The sequence below is a fragment of the Aethalodelphis obliquidens genome, unplaced genomic scaffold, assembly GCF_003676395.1.
Source record: "Aethalodelphis obliquidens isolate GAN/ISIS:26980383/991018 unplaced genomic scaffold, ASM367639v1 scaffold20, whole genome shotgun sequence".
Lineage (NCBI taxonomy): Eukaryota > Metazoa > Chordata > Mammalia > Artiodactyla > Delphinidae > Aethalodelphis > Aethalodelphis obliquidens.
The window spans coordinates 4,393,996-4,412,656 of record NW_020837964.1 but is presented as its reverse complement, the minus strand read 5'-3'; the positions used below and the strand labels follow the sequence as shown (position 1 = coordinate 4,412,656).

The 18,661-nt window shown below is 48.4% G+C and overlaps 1 protein-coding gene across 5 annotated transcripts in view; it reads right to left on the bottom strand.

The window, feature by feature from the left end:
• The window catches only part of MEAK7 (MTOR associated protein MEAK7), an 84,070-nt gene that overhangs the window by 14,836 nt on the left and 50,573 nt on the right, over positions 1-18,661 (bottom strand). For all 5 annotated transcript variants that reach the window (XR_003435390.1, XM_027119114.1, XM_027119113.1 and 2 more), the window contains 2 exons: positions 5,803-6,225; positions 1,372-1,490 (listed from right to left, as the gene is read on the bottom strand). Coding sequence is in view for 4 of the 5 variants with exons in the window: in XM_027119114.1 (XP_026974915.1) it covers positions 1,372-1,490; positions 5,803-6,225 (542 nt within the window). In the remaining variant the exon portion in view is untranslated. The remainder of the gene's footprint in view (positions 1-1,371; positions 1,491-5,802; positions 6,226-18,661) is intronic.

The window sequence follows — 18,661 nt, the reverse complement described above, 5'->3', positions numbered from 1 at the left end:
TGCACTGGCAGGAAACACAAGGGACAAGAGAGGAGAAAAGAACAGAGGCCCTCAGGCCTAGAGACGCCAATCGGTAAAATAAGGCGAGAGGTCTACACAGCACTTCCCGGACAGGGATGCCGATCCGTACCCGGCCCAGGACCCGGTGCTCAAGCAGGCAGGTCGTTCACTCAGCACAGCAGGGAGGGAAAGGAGGAGGCAGCCCCGGGAAGGCGGGAACCACTCGGCACACGGCGGGCTCTGAGCCAGCGGCCGGTGGGAACAGACTGCTGTTCAACCTCTCTGATCCCTTTCCCTCTCCACCAGTGCCTCCCCGCCCAGCCCGGGGAGCCTGGAGCGAACGCTGAGCAAGAGACCAGGGCAGGAAACGCAGCTAACCTCGGGGCTGCTTCTCCCCTCGGGCCGATTACTGACCACCACCGAGACCCACTGGGTGCTGCTCCTGAGGCCAAGGCCCTCGTCCCTGTCATCACCAAACTGTCCTATCTTTTTTTTTTGCGGTACGCGGGCCTCTCACTGCAGCAGCCTCTCCCATTGCAGAGCACAGGCTCCAGACACGCAGGCTCAGCGGCCATGGCTCACGGGCCCAGACGCTCCGCGGCATGTGGGATCCTCCCGGACCGGGGCACGAACCCGTGTCCCATGCATCAGCAGGCAGACTCTCAACCACTGCGCCACCAGGGAAGCCCCAAACTGTCCTTTCTGAAAGGCGTCCGGGGTCATCAGGTGGCCCTGTGGGAGCCTCAGAGTGAGCCTGGGAAGGAGCACGGGGCCCTCTCCACACCGACAAGATGGACCAGCCCCCCCGGCCCTTGGCTTTGCAGAGACAGGGCTGGAATTTCCCGAGAGGGGCTTTTTAAGAAGCAGGGGAAAGAAATAGGCTGGTGCTGCCAGGACACGCATTTCTCACCCAAGCTAAGCATCTGTGCGGGCGCCCGTCCCCACCACCGCCCCCCGCCTTCCCCCACGTCCTCTTTTTCCTGTGGCTGAGTCCCAGCTGGAGCACAGAGCAGACAACCCGCCGTGGGTCCAAAGGGTCTGGGGAGCCCAGCCCCGGCCCCGCGCCCGGGTGCTGCCCCAGGCAGGGCAGTATCTCCAGCCACGAAGGCCACAGACCAACCACCTGATGGCCAGGAACACTGGCCGACTCTGTTATTTGCACACAAACCTCGGAAATGCCCCAATAGAGGCCCCTTTTTTCCACGAGAGAAATTCTGTCCTCGTTGTCGCTCATCGCATCACCACCCTGAGACTCGGACAGAACGAACTGAGCGTGTACGGCTGCCCTGACGCAGGGCGGAGCGTCCCCGGGCACGTCGGGGTCAGTGCATCACCACGGGGGGGACGTGCCCTGCCCGCCCAAGTCCTTACCAGTCCATTCGGGATGGTCTGCTGCCCTTGATTCAGGTACATGTAGTGGTCATTGTAGCCCGTGGAGGTGTACACGGCCATGCTGGGGGAGATGGAGAACAGGAAGCACCTGTCATCCCCTGAAATCGATCAGAGCAAAAAGCAGCAAGGTCAGCCATCGGCGCTGGGCACGGGGAGAAGCAGGAAACGGAAATGGGCCGTGGCTCGGATGGCTGAGCAGGAAGGGCTCCCCTCGGGTCCTCGGCGTGCGCGGGGCTCCTGTGCATTGGGGGCAGGGCCGGCCGGCCAGCGGGCGGAGCCCGGGACCGTAGGATGAGCTGCGGGTGCAGGCTGAGAGTGACCGTTACAAAGGAATGTGACAACTGCTTGCTGGGAACACCTGTTAGCGCTCTCCCGGGGAGATGGGAGCCCTGCCGCACCGCCCCAGAGTCAGCAAGAGCAGCCTCGTCTCAACTAAGGAGCAAGGGGCAGGCGGCCACTCCACGTATTGGCTGGGCACTCACGTGGCCTCAAGCAGGCACATCACGCAGAGCGGAGAAGGCAGGGTACCTGTAGACACGGCTGCCCACAGGGAGGGGCGGGGACACGCAGGGAAAGGGGACCCTCTACCTTTGCCCGGGCACAGGAGTGGGCATGCCACCACTCAGAGAAGGTACCGGTCAAAATCCTGGAAATGAACAGCACCCTCCATCTCAGAGACTCCTGCCCTCCCCGACGCACTCACTAGGGAGGGGACGGAGGCTGCACCTCACCAAGGGAACTCCCGGCTAGGCCAGAGCCAGACCAGAGATGCTCCCCACAGCTGTGAGACCTTGGCCGGAAGGAACGCCCCTCGACGGTGACAGCGTGAGGGCACCTGACACAGGACCGAGCTCAGGTACTTGGGGGTCGGGCCATTCGTCAGGTGGGAAGGAAGCTCCAGGAAGCTCCAGGGAGCCCGAATGTGGAGGGCGGACAGGAAGGGGGCTTTGAGCCCCAGAGGGGCCTTGGGGAGGACAGCCCTCGGCCACAGATGGGCCTGGACCTGCCGAGTCAGGACCAGTGACGCTCGGGCCTCTGCGGGGACTTAGCTCCCCCAAAGTCGGGAAGGACGTCCTGAGGTGGAGACGGTTGGGTGAGAGCCACTCAGGGAGGAGGGACCCCGCAGGGACACGGCAGGGCATGGGGGAAACAGCAGGGCCCTCGACTATAGTGCAGGGTATGAGCCCTGGTGGGGGAAAGGGGGAGGTGAGCCTGGGGAAGTCACTGGGACCAGGTGGCACAGGGCTCCCCTCCAGGCTAAAGACTCCGGCTTGAGTTCATGTGCCTCAGAAGGTTGGGTTTAGCCTCAAGGAATTGCCTGGTCCCACCTGTGGCCCCGGGCACTGGGCCTAAGCATCACTTTGCCTTGCCATCCTAAGGCTGCCTTTCAACCAACATTTACTGGGTCCCGGATGCTAAGTGAGGTGATGGGGCCACAAAGCGTGGGCCCCTTGGCTACAATGGACCCCACTCTAGTCCATCCTGGGGTCTGTGCCCAGGGAGAAGGGCCCCGTGGGGAAGATGACCCTCGAGGGTGCAGGGCAAGAACCAAGGAGTCATAAGACCCGTAAAAACATCACTTCCACAGAGGGGCTCCTCACCCAATTCTCACAGTGACACCACCACCCATCGCCCAGTGGGTTACAAGCTGCCATTCCTGTGGTTCTGGGGAACGGAGGCCCAGAGAGGGTAAGCAACTTGCCCAGGACAGAGCCGGACTCAGCTCAGAGCTGTGGGCCTGTAGCTGCCCCCTGGACGACAGAGCCGAAAATGAAGTGACCCAGCGGCTGTCACATCATCTCAAGGCTCAAATACTCGGAGTGATTGTTTCCCGGGACAAATGGACAGGAACGCCCTGAACTTGACTGGAATCTGTGATGCTAGGCTGCCCCCTGCTGGCATTCTGTCCTCACGCTTCAGAACAGAATGAGCTCAAGTTTGAAAACTTGGTAATCTCATTTTTCCACCTTTCTTCAAGAAGATGAATTCTGCTTGTTAATAAAACATGAAGACGCAGCAGAGCTGACCTGGAGTTGATACTAAAGGAGCTGGAAGAAGCGGAAGTTCCGTCTATAATAATGATTCTCAGGGTTTTTCCACATCTCCAACCACACAGAGACCCAGCCCGTCACCCCCCCCAGAGCCCCTCCCCGTGACACCGTGACAGAGAGACCTGGGTGTGTGGAAGCCCAGGCCTGAGACTGGGGTCCCCAGAAGGGCTGCCTTCCAGGGTCGGCCCTCAGCCAGTGTCTGGGAAGGTGGATTTGGGGAGGGTCCCCCCTTCCCAGGACTGATGAGCGGCTCCCTGTGCCTAGGCCATGTGTACAGACAGGGGTGTTGGTGCCGGACTCCTGCTGTCCTCCTGCGAGTCTGGGGTTTGGGTGCGCGTCAGGCAGAGGGTGCTCGTGCGAACGGTCCCCCGAATAAAGACCCCGCGCGCTGAAGCTCTAACGCATCCCTGATGGACGACGCTGCACACGTGCTGTCACAGCTCGCGGCTGGGGGAATTTAGCGCGTCCTGTGCGACCCACTAGAGAGGATGCTGGAGCCTGGTTCCCCGGACTTCACCCTCCCAACCCCTACCCAGCCCCTGAGCTGATCGTGCTCTGCATCCTCTCTCTGTAATAGATCAGCTGTGATGACAGCGCTGTGCTGCGTCCCCGAGTCCTCCTAGCGACTCACTGATATGTGGGTGGTCTTAAGGGACCCTGACACAGTGGGGAAGGGCTGGTAGCAACAGCTGGATTAAAGATCTAGAACAATCTAAAACCTAGAGAGAACCAAACCCTGGAAGCAACAGGATCTCGGGGATGAAGGCACCCAGCCTTCACACCGTGACCCCTTTCACCCACCCCAGACAAGGGCCACCCCACCACTCCTAAAACCCCTCCTGTAATGGCACCTCTGCACCTGGACACGGCTCCCCAGCCAGCAGAAGCTGCCCTGGTGCAAGGACGATGGGAACAATTCCAGAAGCGTGCAGTCCCGTAGAGGACCGCAGGGAGTAGCTGGCACTCGTGTGGTCGGGAAGGCTTCCTGAAGGAGGTGACCCTGGACTGAGTCCCGACAAGGAGCTGACTGTGCACAGGTGGAAGAGGGAGAAAAAGCAGCATGTGCCAGTCCTGAGATGAGAGCGCGGCCTGTTCTGGAAACTCTGGGTAATTCAGTGAGACTGAGCCCAGGGCACAGGGCACAGGAGAGGTCGTGAAGCTGGAGACAAAGGATTCACCATTCTGAGTGCACGGGGGGTCCGTCCAAGGGTCTCCAGGGCACAAGCACCACGGCAGGTGGGCTGGGATGTCGCAAATGAACTGGACGGGTGAGAGCAGGAGGCGAGGGCCAGGCAGAAGGCACCCGCAGCAATGCAGGTGAGTGTGGGGTGGAGAGAAGAGGGAGCGGGGACGCAGGCAGAGTGGATGCAGCTGACAGCTGTCTGGCTACGATGTGCAGCCCCCATCCCAGAGGAGCACATGGCCTTTCTCCCCCGTATTTCGCATCTCAGGACCCTGGGTTCTCCCTTCCACTGACCCAGCCAGGGAGGGTGTTAGCCTCGCCCCCTCACTGGGAGGGACTCTCCCCGGAACTGCGTCGGCCAGGCTGCCCCATTTAGCTGAGGGGAGTGAGGACAGGCCTGTATCCGGCTGCTCAGAGCCACTAGGAAAAGGCCTCCATCTCACAGCTGTTGGCCCCCAGGAGACCTTCTGAGAACAGAGACTCGGGCAGCCCGGGGCAGGTCCCCGGGGACACACCGTGACATCAATCCCGGGAAGACAGGTTCACCTCTGAGTACGAGAACAGCCCACTGACAGGAGATGAGCGTTTTCAAAAAGAGTCCTTTAAGAGCGTTTATCAGAGTAGTTCTTTGAGGAAGGGAAGTATTTCATCAGGGCCTTTGATCCAGGGCATTCAAGGTCTAGCAAAGAGCTTCCAATCTCCAGCAAAATCACAAAACCGAAAAACTACGGGCAGAAGCAGCAAAGCAGACCCACACAGGGGGTTCCAGGAAAGGAAGACGGTCCTCCGAGAAAACACACCCCACCTGCAAGAGCCGGTACCTCCCAGTCCCCTATGCAGCACCTACGGCCCAGCCTCGCCCGCGGTCAGGACCTGGCATCGTTTAATGCTGCTCCACTGTTTCCTCACCTGAAGGCCAGGGGTGAGGACAGCTGTCCTGCTCACCTGACCCTGCAGCCAGAATCTATAGAGAAATCCATGAAGTTAAACCATCATAAAGAAACACCCCGTTTCACTATCCTCCCAAACACGTCTCGCAAAACGCCTGCGGGAGGAGATGGAAGAAACACGCACATCCCCTGGCGGGGCTCGGAGGTCTCCACACAGCAGCCGTCTGACCAGAACTTGGAACGAGCACTGGTGCTACCATGTGGGGTTTTGGTGGCCGAGACTCACCTTGGAACTGAGGTTTGACCTCCCAGGAGCAGGAAGCAAAGCCACCGAACACATGGCCGTCGTGGTCCTCGAGCAGCACCACGCAGGGCCCGCAGTGTGTGATGCGCCCGCAGAGCTGGGCGAAGCTGTGCCCGTGGAGCTCGGATGAGAACAGCAGGCGCCAGTGGTGCCTCTGCTCCCTGGGCAGGTGGGAGTTGATGTAGATGACGGACAGGACATCCAGGACGCTCGCAAACTCCCGTCCCTGGTCGACTCGGCGCTCGGGGACCAGGGTGGCCAGATGGAGGGACGAGCCCGGGAGGAGGAAGCCTCGGTGGATGACCACGCTCAGAAACGTGGCCACGTGGGGAGCCCTGAACACCCAGTCCTCAATTGTGGTGCGGTCACATTCCAGCCGCTGAGGCCCCAGAGGCTTCTCCCCGCCTAGGGGAGGAGAAAACAGTATTAGTGGGTGAGGACATCGCCTCTTCTCTACTTACCTAAACCTGCTCTGTCCAGCGGGGGAGGCACGCGTGGTTCGTCTGCATTGAGATGCACAGTAAGTGTAAAAGGCACACCCCATGTCAAAGGCTTGGCGTGAAAAAGAAAATGAACGTAAAATATCTCATTTTTTTTTTACATTGATTGCGAATGTTAAAGTATACTTTGGACATATTCTTAAGATTAATTTCGCTTGTTTCTTTTTGGTATTTCCATGTGGTTACTGAAATATGTAAAATTTCATATGTGGTTGGCTTCGGAGTTCACATTCTGTCTCTATCGGACAGTGCTCATCTAAACAATTCAATATCGACACTCTTATCTTTTCTCTCTGCTCCAAGCTGCATTTCAGAGACACAGGAGACAGCTACACCCTCACCCCAGGGCCCCAAGACTCCCCAGCAATCCCTCCTGAGAGGGCTACACCAAAAGCCGCTAGTCCTAACAAAATCATTTGGAAAGGATTTAGAAAGTGTGCTGTCCTCCAGCTATGGCAGGGTAGTGGTTGGTTACTTCCTGGGCACCCCTCTAGTTTATCTGGGGAGAACGGATATCATTAACTACAAATTATACTTAATTGTTTCCGACCAGCACCCATCATTCTGATTTCCATCTCTTATCTACTAAGAACAGAGGTGACATGGAGGTGATACCAAGAGATGAGCTGTCGGTACTTCATTCATATATATGTATATACATATATATACACACATATATATGTGTGTATATATATATAACAGTATTATATAGTATATTATGTCATTATTCTTTCCAAGTTCCAAATACCTCACTTAATTTTTCAAACTGTGTTTAAAAATCCAACTTTATAATAAAACAGTAACACTTTTATAAAACGAATCTACTTTGCAAAGAGATTCACCACAAGGTATTTTTAAATCGCAAGTAAATTTAATTATATACTGTTTCTCAGCCAACAACAGCAGAATATATATTCTTCTCAAGTGTACCTGGAATATTCTCCAGAACAGACCATATGTTAGGCCATAAAACATGCCTCAATAAATTGAAAAGAACTGAAATCATGTAATGTATGTTCTTCAACCACAATGTAATGAAATTACAAATCAGTAACAAGGCAATTTGGGAATTTCACAAACACATAGAAATTAAAGACTATACCTCTAAACAACCAACAGGCCAAAGAAGAAATCACGAGGGAAGTTAGAAAATCCTGAGATGGGGACTTCCCTGATGGCGCAGTGGATAAGACTCCACGCTCCCAATGCAGGGGACACAGGTTCAATCCCTAGTCAGGGAACTAGATCCCACAAGCATGCCACAACTAAGAGTTCACAGGCCACAACTAAGGAGCCAGCGAGCCTCAACTAAGGAGCCCACCTGCCACAACTAAGACCCAGAACGACCACATAAATAAATAAATAATTATTTTTTTAAAAAAAAGAAAGAAAAAACTGAGATGAATGAAAACAAAAACACAATATACCAAAACTTATGGGCTTCAGCTAAAGCAGTGCTTAGAGGGAAATTTATAGTCATAAATGCCTATATGAAAAAGAAGAGAGATCTCAAATCAATAACCTAAACTTCTAACTTGAGAAATGAAAAAAAGAAAATCAAACTGGCGATCAGAATCAAGATGGTCAGTAGTAGGACGTGGAACTCACCTCTTCCCACAAAAACATCAAGAATACATCTATGAATGGAACAATGCTCTCAGAAAACTAGCAGAAGACCTCAAACACCTCAAAGGACAAGAAAGATCTCCAAGTAACTGGGCAGGACAAAGGAAAAAAACAATAGAGGAAGTGGGACGAGATCTGTGCCCCTGGGGGGGGTGGAGCTGAAGGAGAGGAGAGGTTCCCGCACCCAGGGAAGCCCCACCGGTGGGGAGAGCAGCCGGGACAGAAAGGGAGCTTCAGCGGCTTGGAGGAGAGCACAGCAGCCGGTTAGTGGCAGGCAGGACAGAGAGAGACCTACACGGATGGTTGCGCCACTGCCCTGTGTGCCCCAGCCTGAGACGCACGTCCGCTGGTATGGGTGGGGGCTGGGGGCTGTAATACGGGGTTTAGGGGACAGACCCAGGGAGAGGACTGCTGTTGGCTGTGCAGAGACGCCTGAAGGGGCTGGAGCGTGGGGCGCAGCAACCAGGAGTGTTTGCGGAAGAGCCCCGGGCGCCATTGTTAAGTGGCCAAGGTAGAGGCGGGGCTGCCATCGCAGCCTCTTTCCCCACCCGCCGGCTCCTGCCTGCGCAGGCTCCAGGACAGGCTCCTGCCCAGGCAGGCCACACACCCCGGCCACCCCGGGCCCCTCCTGCCTGGGCAGGCTCGTGTGCCCCAGCCACTGCCCTGTGCCCCCAGAAGCAGACAGCAGTGGGTTGCCCACACGCACAGGTGGGGCTGAAATCACAGCTGAGGCCCACAGGCCGTGTGACTTAGGAAGCAGAGCTGAAATCTCTCCCCACGGCTGCGTGAACCTTGGATTTATACCTCCACGGCCGACTTTGTAAATTCAGTGCCTGTGGAGCAACCAGACAGCTGGTGCTCCCGCAGCTGGGACGGGTCTGGCCTCAGCAGCTGTGGGCTTTGTGGGCGCGTACACGCGGGGGCGGGGCTGGGCCAGGGTCTGAGCTGCATCCACAGCTCCCACAGTGGGTCCAGGTATGTAACGACTGCAGTCCTGGGACCTGACTTCAGTGGATCTGCGCTGGTGGCCTTGTGAAAACAGAGCCTGAGAGGCACCAGGGCTGACTGCCAGCACACCCAGAGCTGAGGTGGGGCTGAGGGCAGTGCCACCAACAGTGTACTCTGTGAGCCCGCACAGCAGGTGAAAGGTGACACACTCACAGGGGAACAGCTCCAGCACAGCAATACTCAGTGGCTCCTCTCCCAGTGGGAGCGCTCCAATCCCGCCTATTCTTGCACTGCAGATCAGAAACAGAGCTAGGGCCTTCTACACCAACAGCTAGAGAGCAGACCCTGCCCTGGACAGGGCAGTGATAACCACAGAGGGAAGAGGAGTCCCCACTCACTGGCCAGTGCTGGCTCTGGTCATCGCAACACGAGTCGCACCTCCTGTCAAGGGGATAACAGCCAGCACACACTGAGGAAAGAGGCAGCAGGCATCCATACTGAAAACAGCCCTTGCACCAAAAAAATACTAAACCCATGCAGGCTACGCAGGGACACTCCCACATAAAAATAGCCCTCCGAGACCACAGTAGATAATTGTTTCTCCTAAACTCATAGAGCAAGAGAAATACAAGTAAAATGAAGAAGCAGAGGGACCACTCCCAATGAAAAGATCTAGAGAATTCCCCTGAAAGAACAAACAATGAAACAGGCCTCTTCAGTCTAATAGATACCAAGTTCAAAAAGGAGATAATGAAAATACTGAAGGAACTAAGAAAGGCTATCGATAGAAATGCAGATTACTGTAAAAAAGGAACTAGAAACTATAAGGAGGAGTCAAGAAACATTAGGAGATTCATTTGCTGAGACGAGAGCAGAACCAAAGCTATGAATAGCAGAATAAATAATGCAGAAGAACGAATAAGTGATCTGGAAGATACAGTAAAGGAAATCATCCAATCAGGACATCAGACAGAAAGCCAAGTGAAAAACATGAAAGCAATCCAAGAGACCTATGGGAGAACGTAAAGCATGCCCATCTACACATAATAGGGATCCCAGAAGGAGAAGAAAGAGCAAAGGGGACTGAAAACGTATTTGAAGAAATGATGGCTTAAAACTTCCCAAAGCTAAAGAAGGAAACAGATATGCAGATACAGGAAACACAGAGGGTCCTGAACGAGATAAACCCAGAAAGACCTACACCAATATCAAAAGTTAAACATGAGAAAGAGGATTCTAAAAGCAGCAAGAGAGAAACACAGAGTTAACGACAAGGGAACCCCCATAAGGCTATCAGCTGATTTCTCTACAGAAACGTCGCAGGCCAGAAGGGAGTGGCAAGATATATCCAAAGTCCGGAAAGGGAAAAATCGGCAACCTAGGACACTACCCGGCAAGATGATCATTTAGAATAGAAGGAGAAAGAAAGAATTTCTCAGACAAGCACAAGCTAAAAAAATACAGCAATACTAAACCTATCCTAAAAGAAATATTGAAAGGTCTTCTCTAAATAGAAAAGTAGTAAGAAGCTATAGGAAAGAGAAAATCACAATTATTTTTCTAGAATGTGTTTGAGCCTAAGTGACTACTAGTCTAACGCAAGTAGATAAATGAAGGCGTGAACATACCTGAAAAACAGGGCAACCACACATCAAAAACATACAGCAGACTCACAAAAATCAAAAAGAAAAAACTATAAGCCTAATACAAAAGAAGAGAATCAAACACAAAAGGAAAAAGAAAAAGGGACAAAAGAATATAAAATCAACAGGAAAACCAGGTTTAAAATGGAAATAAATATATATCTATCAATAATTACCTTAATGTCAATGGACTAAATGCTCCCATCAAAAGACACTGAGTGGTAGATTGGATAAAAAACAAGAGTCTACAACATGCTGCCTACAAGAGACCCACTTTAGGGCAAAGGACACACGTGTATTAAAAGTGAGGGGATGGAGAAAGATACTGCATGCAAACAGAAATGAAAAGAAAGCAGGGGTCGCAATACTCATATCAGACAAAAAAGACTTTAAAACAAAGGTTATAAAAAAAGATAAAGAAGGACACTGTATAATAAAAGGATCAATACAAGGAGAGGATATTACATTTGTCAACATATATGCACCCAATATAGGAGCACCCAAATACAGAAAACAAATACTAACAGACATAAAGGGAGAAACTGACAGGAATATAGTAATAGTAGGAGACTTTAGCACCGCACTCACATCAATGAATAGATCTTTGAGACAGAAAATCAATAAGGCAACAGAGGTCCCAAATCATACATTAGAACAGTTAGACTTAATTGATGTCTTCAGGACATTACATCTAAAAAAAAATACATTCTTTTCAAGTGCACACAGAACATTTTCTAGGATTGACCACACACTTGGGCACAAAACAAGCCTCAACAAATTTAAGAGTAAAGAAATTATTTCAAGCATCTTTTCTGACCACAAAAGCATGAAACTAAAACTCAACCACAGAAAAAGAAACAAGAAAAAAACAATTACATAGAGGCTAAACATGCTACTAAAAAAACAATGGGTCAGGCTTCCCTGGTGGCGCAGTGGTTAAGAATCTGCCTGCCAAGGCAGGGGACACATGGGTTCGAGCCCTGGTCCAGGAAGATCCCACATGCTGCAGAGCAGCTAAGCCCATGCACCACAACTACTGAGCCCACATGCCACAAATGAAGCCCACGAGCCTAGAGCCCTGCTCCACAACAAGAGACGCCACCATAATGAGAAGCCCGTGCACTGCAACGAAGAGTAGCCCCCACTCACGACAACTAGAGAAAGCGTACACACAGCAACAAAGACCCAATGCAGCCAAAAATAAAAATAATTTAAAAAACCCAATGGGTCAATGATGAAATCAAAGAAGAAATTAAAAAATACCTTGAGCAAATGACAATGAAAACACAACCATACAAGAACTATGGGATGTAGCAAAAGCAGTTCTTAGAGGGTAGTTCATAGTGATACAGGCCTTCTTTAAGAAACAAATATCTCGGGACCTCCCTGGTGGTGCAGTGGTTGGGAGTCTGCCTGCCAATGCAGGGGACACGGGTTCGAGCCCTGGTCCGGGAAGATCCCACATGCCACAGAGCAACTAAGCCTATGTGCCACAACTACAAAGTCTGTGCACTACAGCCCGCGAGCCATAAATACTGAGCCCGTGTGCCACAACTACTGAAGCCCGCGTGCCTAGAGCCTGTGCTCTGCAACAAAGAGAAGCCACTGCAATGAGAAACCTGCACACTGCAACAAAGAGTAGCCCCCGCTCGCCACAACTAGAGAAAGCCCGCGCGCAGCAATGAAAACCCAGCATAGCCAAAACTAAATAAATAAATACATTTTTTTAAAAAAGCAACAAATAAATAAACAACCTAACACACTACCTAAAAAAAATTAGAAAAAGAACAAACAAAACCTAAAGGAAAAGATAATAAAGCAAAGGAAAGATAATAAAAATCAGAAATGAAATAAATATAAGAGAGATTAAAAAACAAACAAAAAAATCAATAAAACCAAGAGCTGTTTCTTTGAAAGGGTAAACAAAATTGACAAACCTTTGGCCAGGCTCACCAAAAAGAAAAGAGAGAAGACCCAAATAAACAAAATAAGAAATGAAAGAAGGGAAATCACAACAGATACCACAGAAATACAAAAAACCATGAGTGAATACTATGAACAATTATATGCCAACAAATCTGACAACCTCCAAGAAACGGACAACTTTCTAGAAACATATAACCCATCAAAACTGAATCACAAAGAAAGAGACAACTTAAACAGACCAATCACTAGAAAAGAAATCAAACCTGTTAAAAAAAAAAACAAAACAGCAAACAAAATAAAACCTGCCTAAAATAAAATTCCAGGACCATATGGCTTCACAGGCAAATTCTACCAAACATACAAAGAAGAACTTATACTGATCTTTCTCAAATTCTTCCAAAAAACTGAAGAGGAAGGAACACTCCCAAAGACATTCTATGAAGACACTATCACCCTGATACCAAAAGCAGACAAAGACACTACCAAAAAAGATAATTACAGGCCAATACCTTTGATGAATATAGATGCAAAAATTCTCAACGAATTATTAGCAAACCGAATCCAACAACACATTAAAAAAGTCATACACCACAACCAAGTTGGATTCATCCCAGGATCACCAGGATGGTTCAACATATTCAAATCAATCTACATGATATACCACATCAACAAAAGAAAGGACAAACACTACATGATCGTCTTAATAGATGCATAAAAAGCATATGATGAAATTCAACACCCATGCATGATAAAAGCCCTTACAAAATTGGGTATACAGGGAACGTATCTCAACATAATAAAAGCTATTTATGACAAACCCACAGCCAACATAATACTCAATGGTGAAAAGCCGAAAGCCTTCCTGCTAAAATCTGGAACAAGACAAGGGTGACCACTCTCACCACTTCTCTTCAACATAGCATTGGAAATCCTAGCCACAGCAATCAGACAAGAAATAGAAATAAAAGGTATTCAACTTGGTAGGGCGGAGGTAAAAATTATCATTATACACAGATGACATGATAATATATATAGAAAACCCTCAAGACTCCACACAAAAACTACTAGAACTCTAGAGCCCACAAGCCACAGCTACTGAGCCCGCAGGCCACAACTACTGAGCCCGCATGCCTAGAGCCCGTGCTCTGCAACAAGAGAAGCCACCACAATGAGAAGCCCGTGCACCACAATGAAAAGCAGCCCTGGCTTGCCACAACTAGAGAAAGACCGTGTGCAGCAACAAAGACCCAACACAGCCATAAATTAATTAACTATTTATTTTTTAAAAGATGATTCAAAGAAATGGAAAGATATCCCATGCTCTTGGATTGGAAGAATATTGTTTAAATGGCCATACTACCCAAAGCAATCTATAGGTATAATGCAATACCTATGAAATTACCCATGACATTTTGCACAGAAATAGAACAAATAATAATAAAATTTATATGGAACCATAAAAGACCCAGAATTGTCAAAGCAATCCTGAGGAAAAAGAGCAAAGCTGGAGACATAACCCTCCCAGACTTCAGACAATATTACCAAGTTACAGTAATCAAAACAGCATGGTATTGGCACAAAAACAGGCATATAGATCAATGGAACAGAAGAGAGAGCCCAGAAATAAGCCCACACACCTACGGCCAATTAATCTTCAACAAAGCAGGCAAGAATATACAATGGAGAAAAGACAGTCTCTTCAGCAAGTGGTGCTGGAAAAGCTGCACAGCTGCATTTTAAATCAGTGAAGTTAGAACACACCCTCTCACCACACACAAAAATAAACTCAAAATTACTTAAAGACCTAAATATAAGACAAGACACCATAAAACTCCTAGAAGAGAACATGGGCAAAACATTCTCTGACATAAATCATACCAATGTTTTCTTAGGTCAGGCTCCCAGGGCAATAGAAATAAAAGCCAGAGTTCCGGCAGAGAGCGCGGTGAGAAGCGGATCGCGGCCTTCTAGCCCGGGGCCCTCCAGGCCCTCCGGCCTCTGGTCGGCAGGTGAACTGGGGGGCCCCCGGGACAAGCTCAGGCTGTGTCTTACCGAGCCCCAGAGCCCTCGCCGCAGCCGCCCACTGGCAGGGCCCGAGCCTGGAAGCAGCAACGAACTGCTCCCCCACCCCCACCTCCGCGACCTAATGGCGGCGGCCCCTCGGAGCCCAGATCCCGCCCACCGCCGGGTCTCTTGACCCCACGCTGCAGGGGTTAGGCGAAGCCTCCGGCAGGCCACCGAGGACGTGGCGCCTTTGGGCGTCGGGCGTGGCAGGGCGAGAAGAATGGCGGCCACTGGAACGCTGCAGAGGGCCGTTAGAGCCTCGAGGGCCTGGGAAGGGGGGGTCTACGTGGACGCCAGCTCAGCCACCCTTAGGCCTTGGAGCCCGCGCGGATCCGGGACCTGAGGTGACCTCTCTGCCCCAGTTGGACGAGACCTCACCTCGTCCGGACAACGACGGACAAAGGCCTTAACGGGCCCGGAAGGTGAGCGGAGCCCCGGTCGACGACGGGTGGAACGTTAGCGGGTCATCGGGCGGTTGGTCGTCGTTCTACCAAGACCTCGATGTCGGAAGATAGAAATGGTAGAATAACGTACCACATGCGGCCAATAGGAAGTGCCCGCCACCCTTTGGGAAGATTTACTGGCCGTTTATAGAAGGCCTGTGTATATAATATGAAAAAGCTGCTCTCAACTTTCCCCCCAACCTTTCGAAAGAAGACTTTTCGCTACATATAGGCCTTCTAGATGTGAAGAGGTTGCCGACGTATGATAGAGTTAAAGTCACATGTCTTGTAAATGCCTATTTGTTTCTTTAAAAAAACCGTAGAAAAGAAATGTCTTCTGGAAATGACTTTTCGAAATGGAGTTGTTTGACCACCTCTAGAGGCGACATCAGGAGCCACAGAGGTCCACGTTTGTTCAGTGGGTTAGAGGACATGGAATGGAAGACGTTGAGGAGGAAGAAAAGAAGGTTCTGTGCCAGACTGGTCACAGTTAGAAGACATTTGCATATTAGAACCATTGTTTTGTGTGTGCATTTTACTCCTTACTACTGTATGTGTAGTTGACAATAAGTACTTTTTTGATATATCTAGTCTTTCTAGATCTTCTAAAGTGCCTGATATTTGTTCAGAGTAGAGGTAGTAAAAAAACATTTTGTAAATACCTTTTTGTTAAAATTCGTATGAAATGTTGTGGGGGGGGGAGGGGTGGCCAAACCACCTTTTTGAACAGTAGGCAGTATGCACTGTTTGTTTGTGCACTGGTTCAAGGTCGCGGGGAGGAGAAGGAAGTGCAAAGAGCTCTGTGCCAGTGTGTTTATAGTGAGGTAAGATTAACCATTGTCTTTTTTATGTTCCCGCATTTTGTTTCACTTTGCTGTGTATATAGTGTATATAATGGACAAATGAGTCCTAATTTACAACATCTAGTCTTTCTAGATGTTAAAGAGGTTGCCAGTGTATGACAAAAATAGAGTTAGTAAATAATACATTTTGTACATTTTGTGTTAAAATTTCTAGGAAAGATTGTCTTCTGAAAATTTGAGCGTGATAGCCCTCTGGGTTGGTGGAGGGGAGAGAGAGAGAAGGGGGTTGGTCTTAGAATGGCTAGAATGCTGGTATTTTGAAGACAGTTTCAGATTATAACTGTTACATGTCTGCAGTTCATTCAGTACTGCTCTGTATATAGTGGACAAATTAAGTCCTTATTTGAAACATCTAGTCCATCTAGATGTTTAGAAGTGCCCAACGTATGTTAAATGTAGATGTAGTAAAATATCACTTTGTAAATAACTTTTTGCTAAAATTCACAGGAAGTACTGTCTTTGGGAATGTTAAATGTTAAACCACCTCTCTGAGCAGTATACTATTGCCTATACTTGTTCAGTGGTTTGGAGGAGGGAGGGAAAGAATTGCAAAAGGTAATATGCTAGTGTGTTCATACCTGGACATTTTCAGACAAAACCATTTTTTGTATGTTCATTTTGTTTTGCTGTGTATATAGTGTATATAATGGACAAATTGAGTCCTAGTTTTGCAACATCTAGTCTCTAGACGTTAAAGGGGTTGCCAGTGTATGACAAAGTAGTAAAATTAGCACATTTTGTATCCTTTATTGAAATTCATAGGAAAGCTTGTCCTCTGTAAATGACTTTTGGATATGAATTTGTTCAACCACCTCTAAGCATTACATATGCATGTACTTGTCCACTGGATTGGTGGTGGAGAGAAGGAAGTGAGGGAGGAAATGGTTCAGGCCAAAATGGTCATATTTAGAAGATACCTCAGATTATAACCATTGTTACATGTGTGCAATTTTATTTAACAGTGCTGTGTACATAGTGGACAAGTAAGTTCTTATATGAAATATCTATTCTTTCTAGATGTTTAGAAGTGCTTGATGTATTTAAAAGTAGTTTTAGTAGAATAATGCTTCTTGTAAATAGCTTTTAAAAACTGGGGAAATACTGTCTTTGGAAATGGAATTGTTAAACCTCCTCTCTGAACAGTATACTCTGTGCTTGTTCATTGGATTTAGGGAGGTGGGAGGGAAGATTGCAAAAGATGTTTTGCTAGCAGGTACTAGAACATTTCAACTTATCCATTGCTCTATATGTTACATGCATTTTGTTTAACTTTACTGTATATATTTTGTATATACTGGACCAATGGGTCCCCATTTTATAATATCTAGTCTCTAGATATTAAAGAGGTTGCCAATGTATGACAAAAGTAGAGTTAGTAAACTAACACATTTTGTACACTTTGTGTTAAAATTCATTGAAAAGCCGTCTTCTGAAAAGGGCCTTTGGAAGTGAAATTGTAAATCACATCTAAGTGACACCTGCGCCTGACACCTGTGCCTGTACTTGCCCAATGTTGGATGGATGGCAGAAAGGAGGTACTGGGAGAAATGAAGTGTTCTAGATTAGAATGTCCCTATGTAGAAGACACTTTCAGATCTAACCATTGTTACATGTGTGTAGTTTATTCAACACTACTGTGTATATAGTGGACAAACTTTAGTCCTTATTTGAAACATCTAGTCTTTCTAGATGTTTAGAAGTGCACAAAGTATGTTAAAAGTAGAGGTAGTGAAGTAACATATTTTGTAGATATATCCTTTTGTTAAAATTCATATGAAATACTGTCTTTTAGAAATGGAGTGATCAAAATGATCAAACCACCTCTCTGAGCAGTACACATTATTTTATTTGTGCTGGTTCAGGGAGAAAGAAGAAAGTGTAAAGGGCTTTATACCAAGACTAACCATTGTCTGGTGTGTCTCTGCATTTTGTTTTACTTGGCTGTGTACATAGTGTACATAAAGGACAGAGGGTCCAAATTTACAACATCTAGTCTTCCTAGATGTTAAAGAGGTTGCCAGTGTATGACAAAAATAGCCGATAAATACATTGTGTACACTTTGTGTTAAAATTCATAGGAAAGACTTCTGAAAACAACTGGAGAAAGTAAAATTGTTAAAATCCCCTCTAAGCATTACAGATGCTTATTCTTGTCCACCGGGTTGATAGAGATGAGAAGGGGAAGCTTCTAGGCCAGAGTGTTCCTGTTTAGGAGACACTTTGTGACTATAGCCTTTGTGTGCAGTTTCTTCAGTGCTACTACGTGTATACATAGTGGACAAACTTAAATCTGTATTTGAAACATCTAATCTTTCTAGATGTGTAAAAGTACACAACATATGTTGAAAATAGAGAGTTAAAAGTAACACCTTTTAAAGTATTTTTTTTCTGTTAATTCATAGGAATGGTTGTATTGGGGGAGTGGAAATTGTTAAACTTGAGTCTTGGAGCGTAAGCTGACTATTCACTGGGTGGTGGGGAGGCGGGGAGCAGACAGGGAAGGAAGTACAGAGAAGGGATCTGTGCCCATGAGTCTTTAGACAAGTTCAGATTGTCTAACCATTGTTCTATTTGTGTGTTTTAGTTAATATTGCTGTGTATTAAAGAATAAGCAAGTCCTAATGCCCAAAGTATATTAAAAGTAGAGGTAGTAAAATAACCCCTTAATAAATGCCCTTTTGTTGGTTTTTAGGAAGGGCTGTGTCTTCTGGGAGCGTCTATGTTAATCCACCTCTTGGAGCTAGATATAGTCCTGTACTTAGTTGCTGATATGCTGGAGGATGGGTGAGAGGAAGGGTGAAGGGAAGGGCTCTTAGCTAATATCTCCA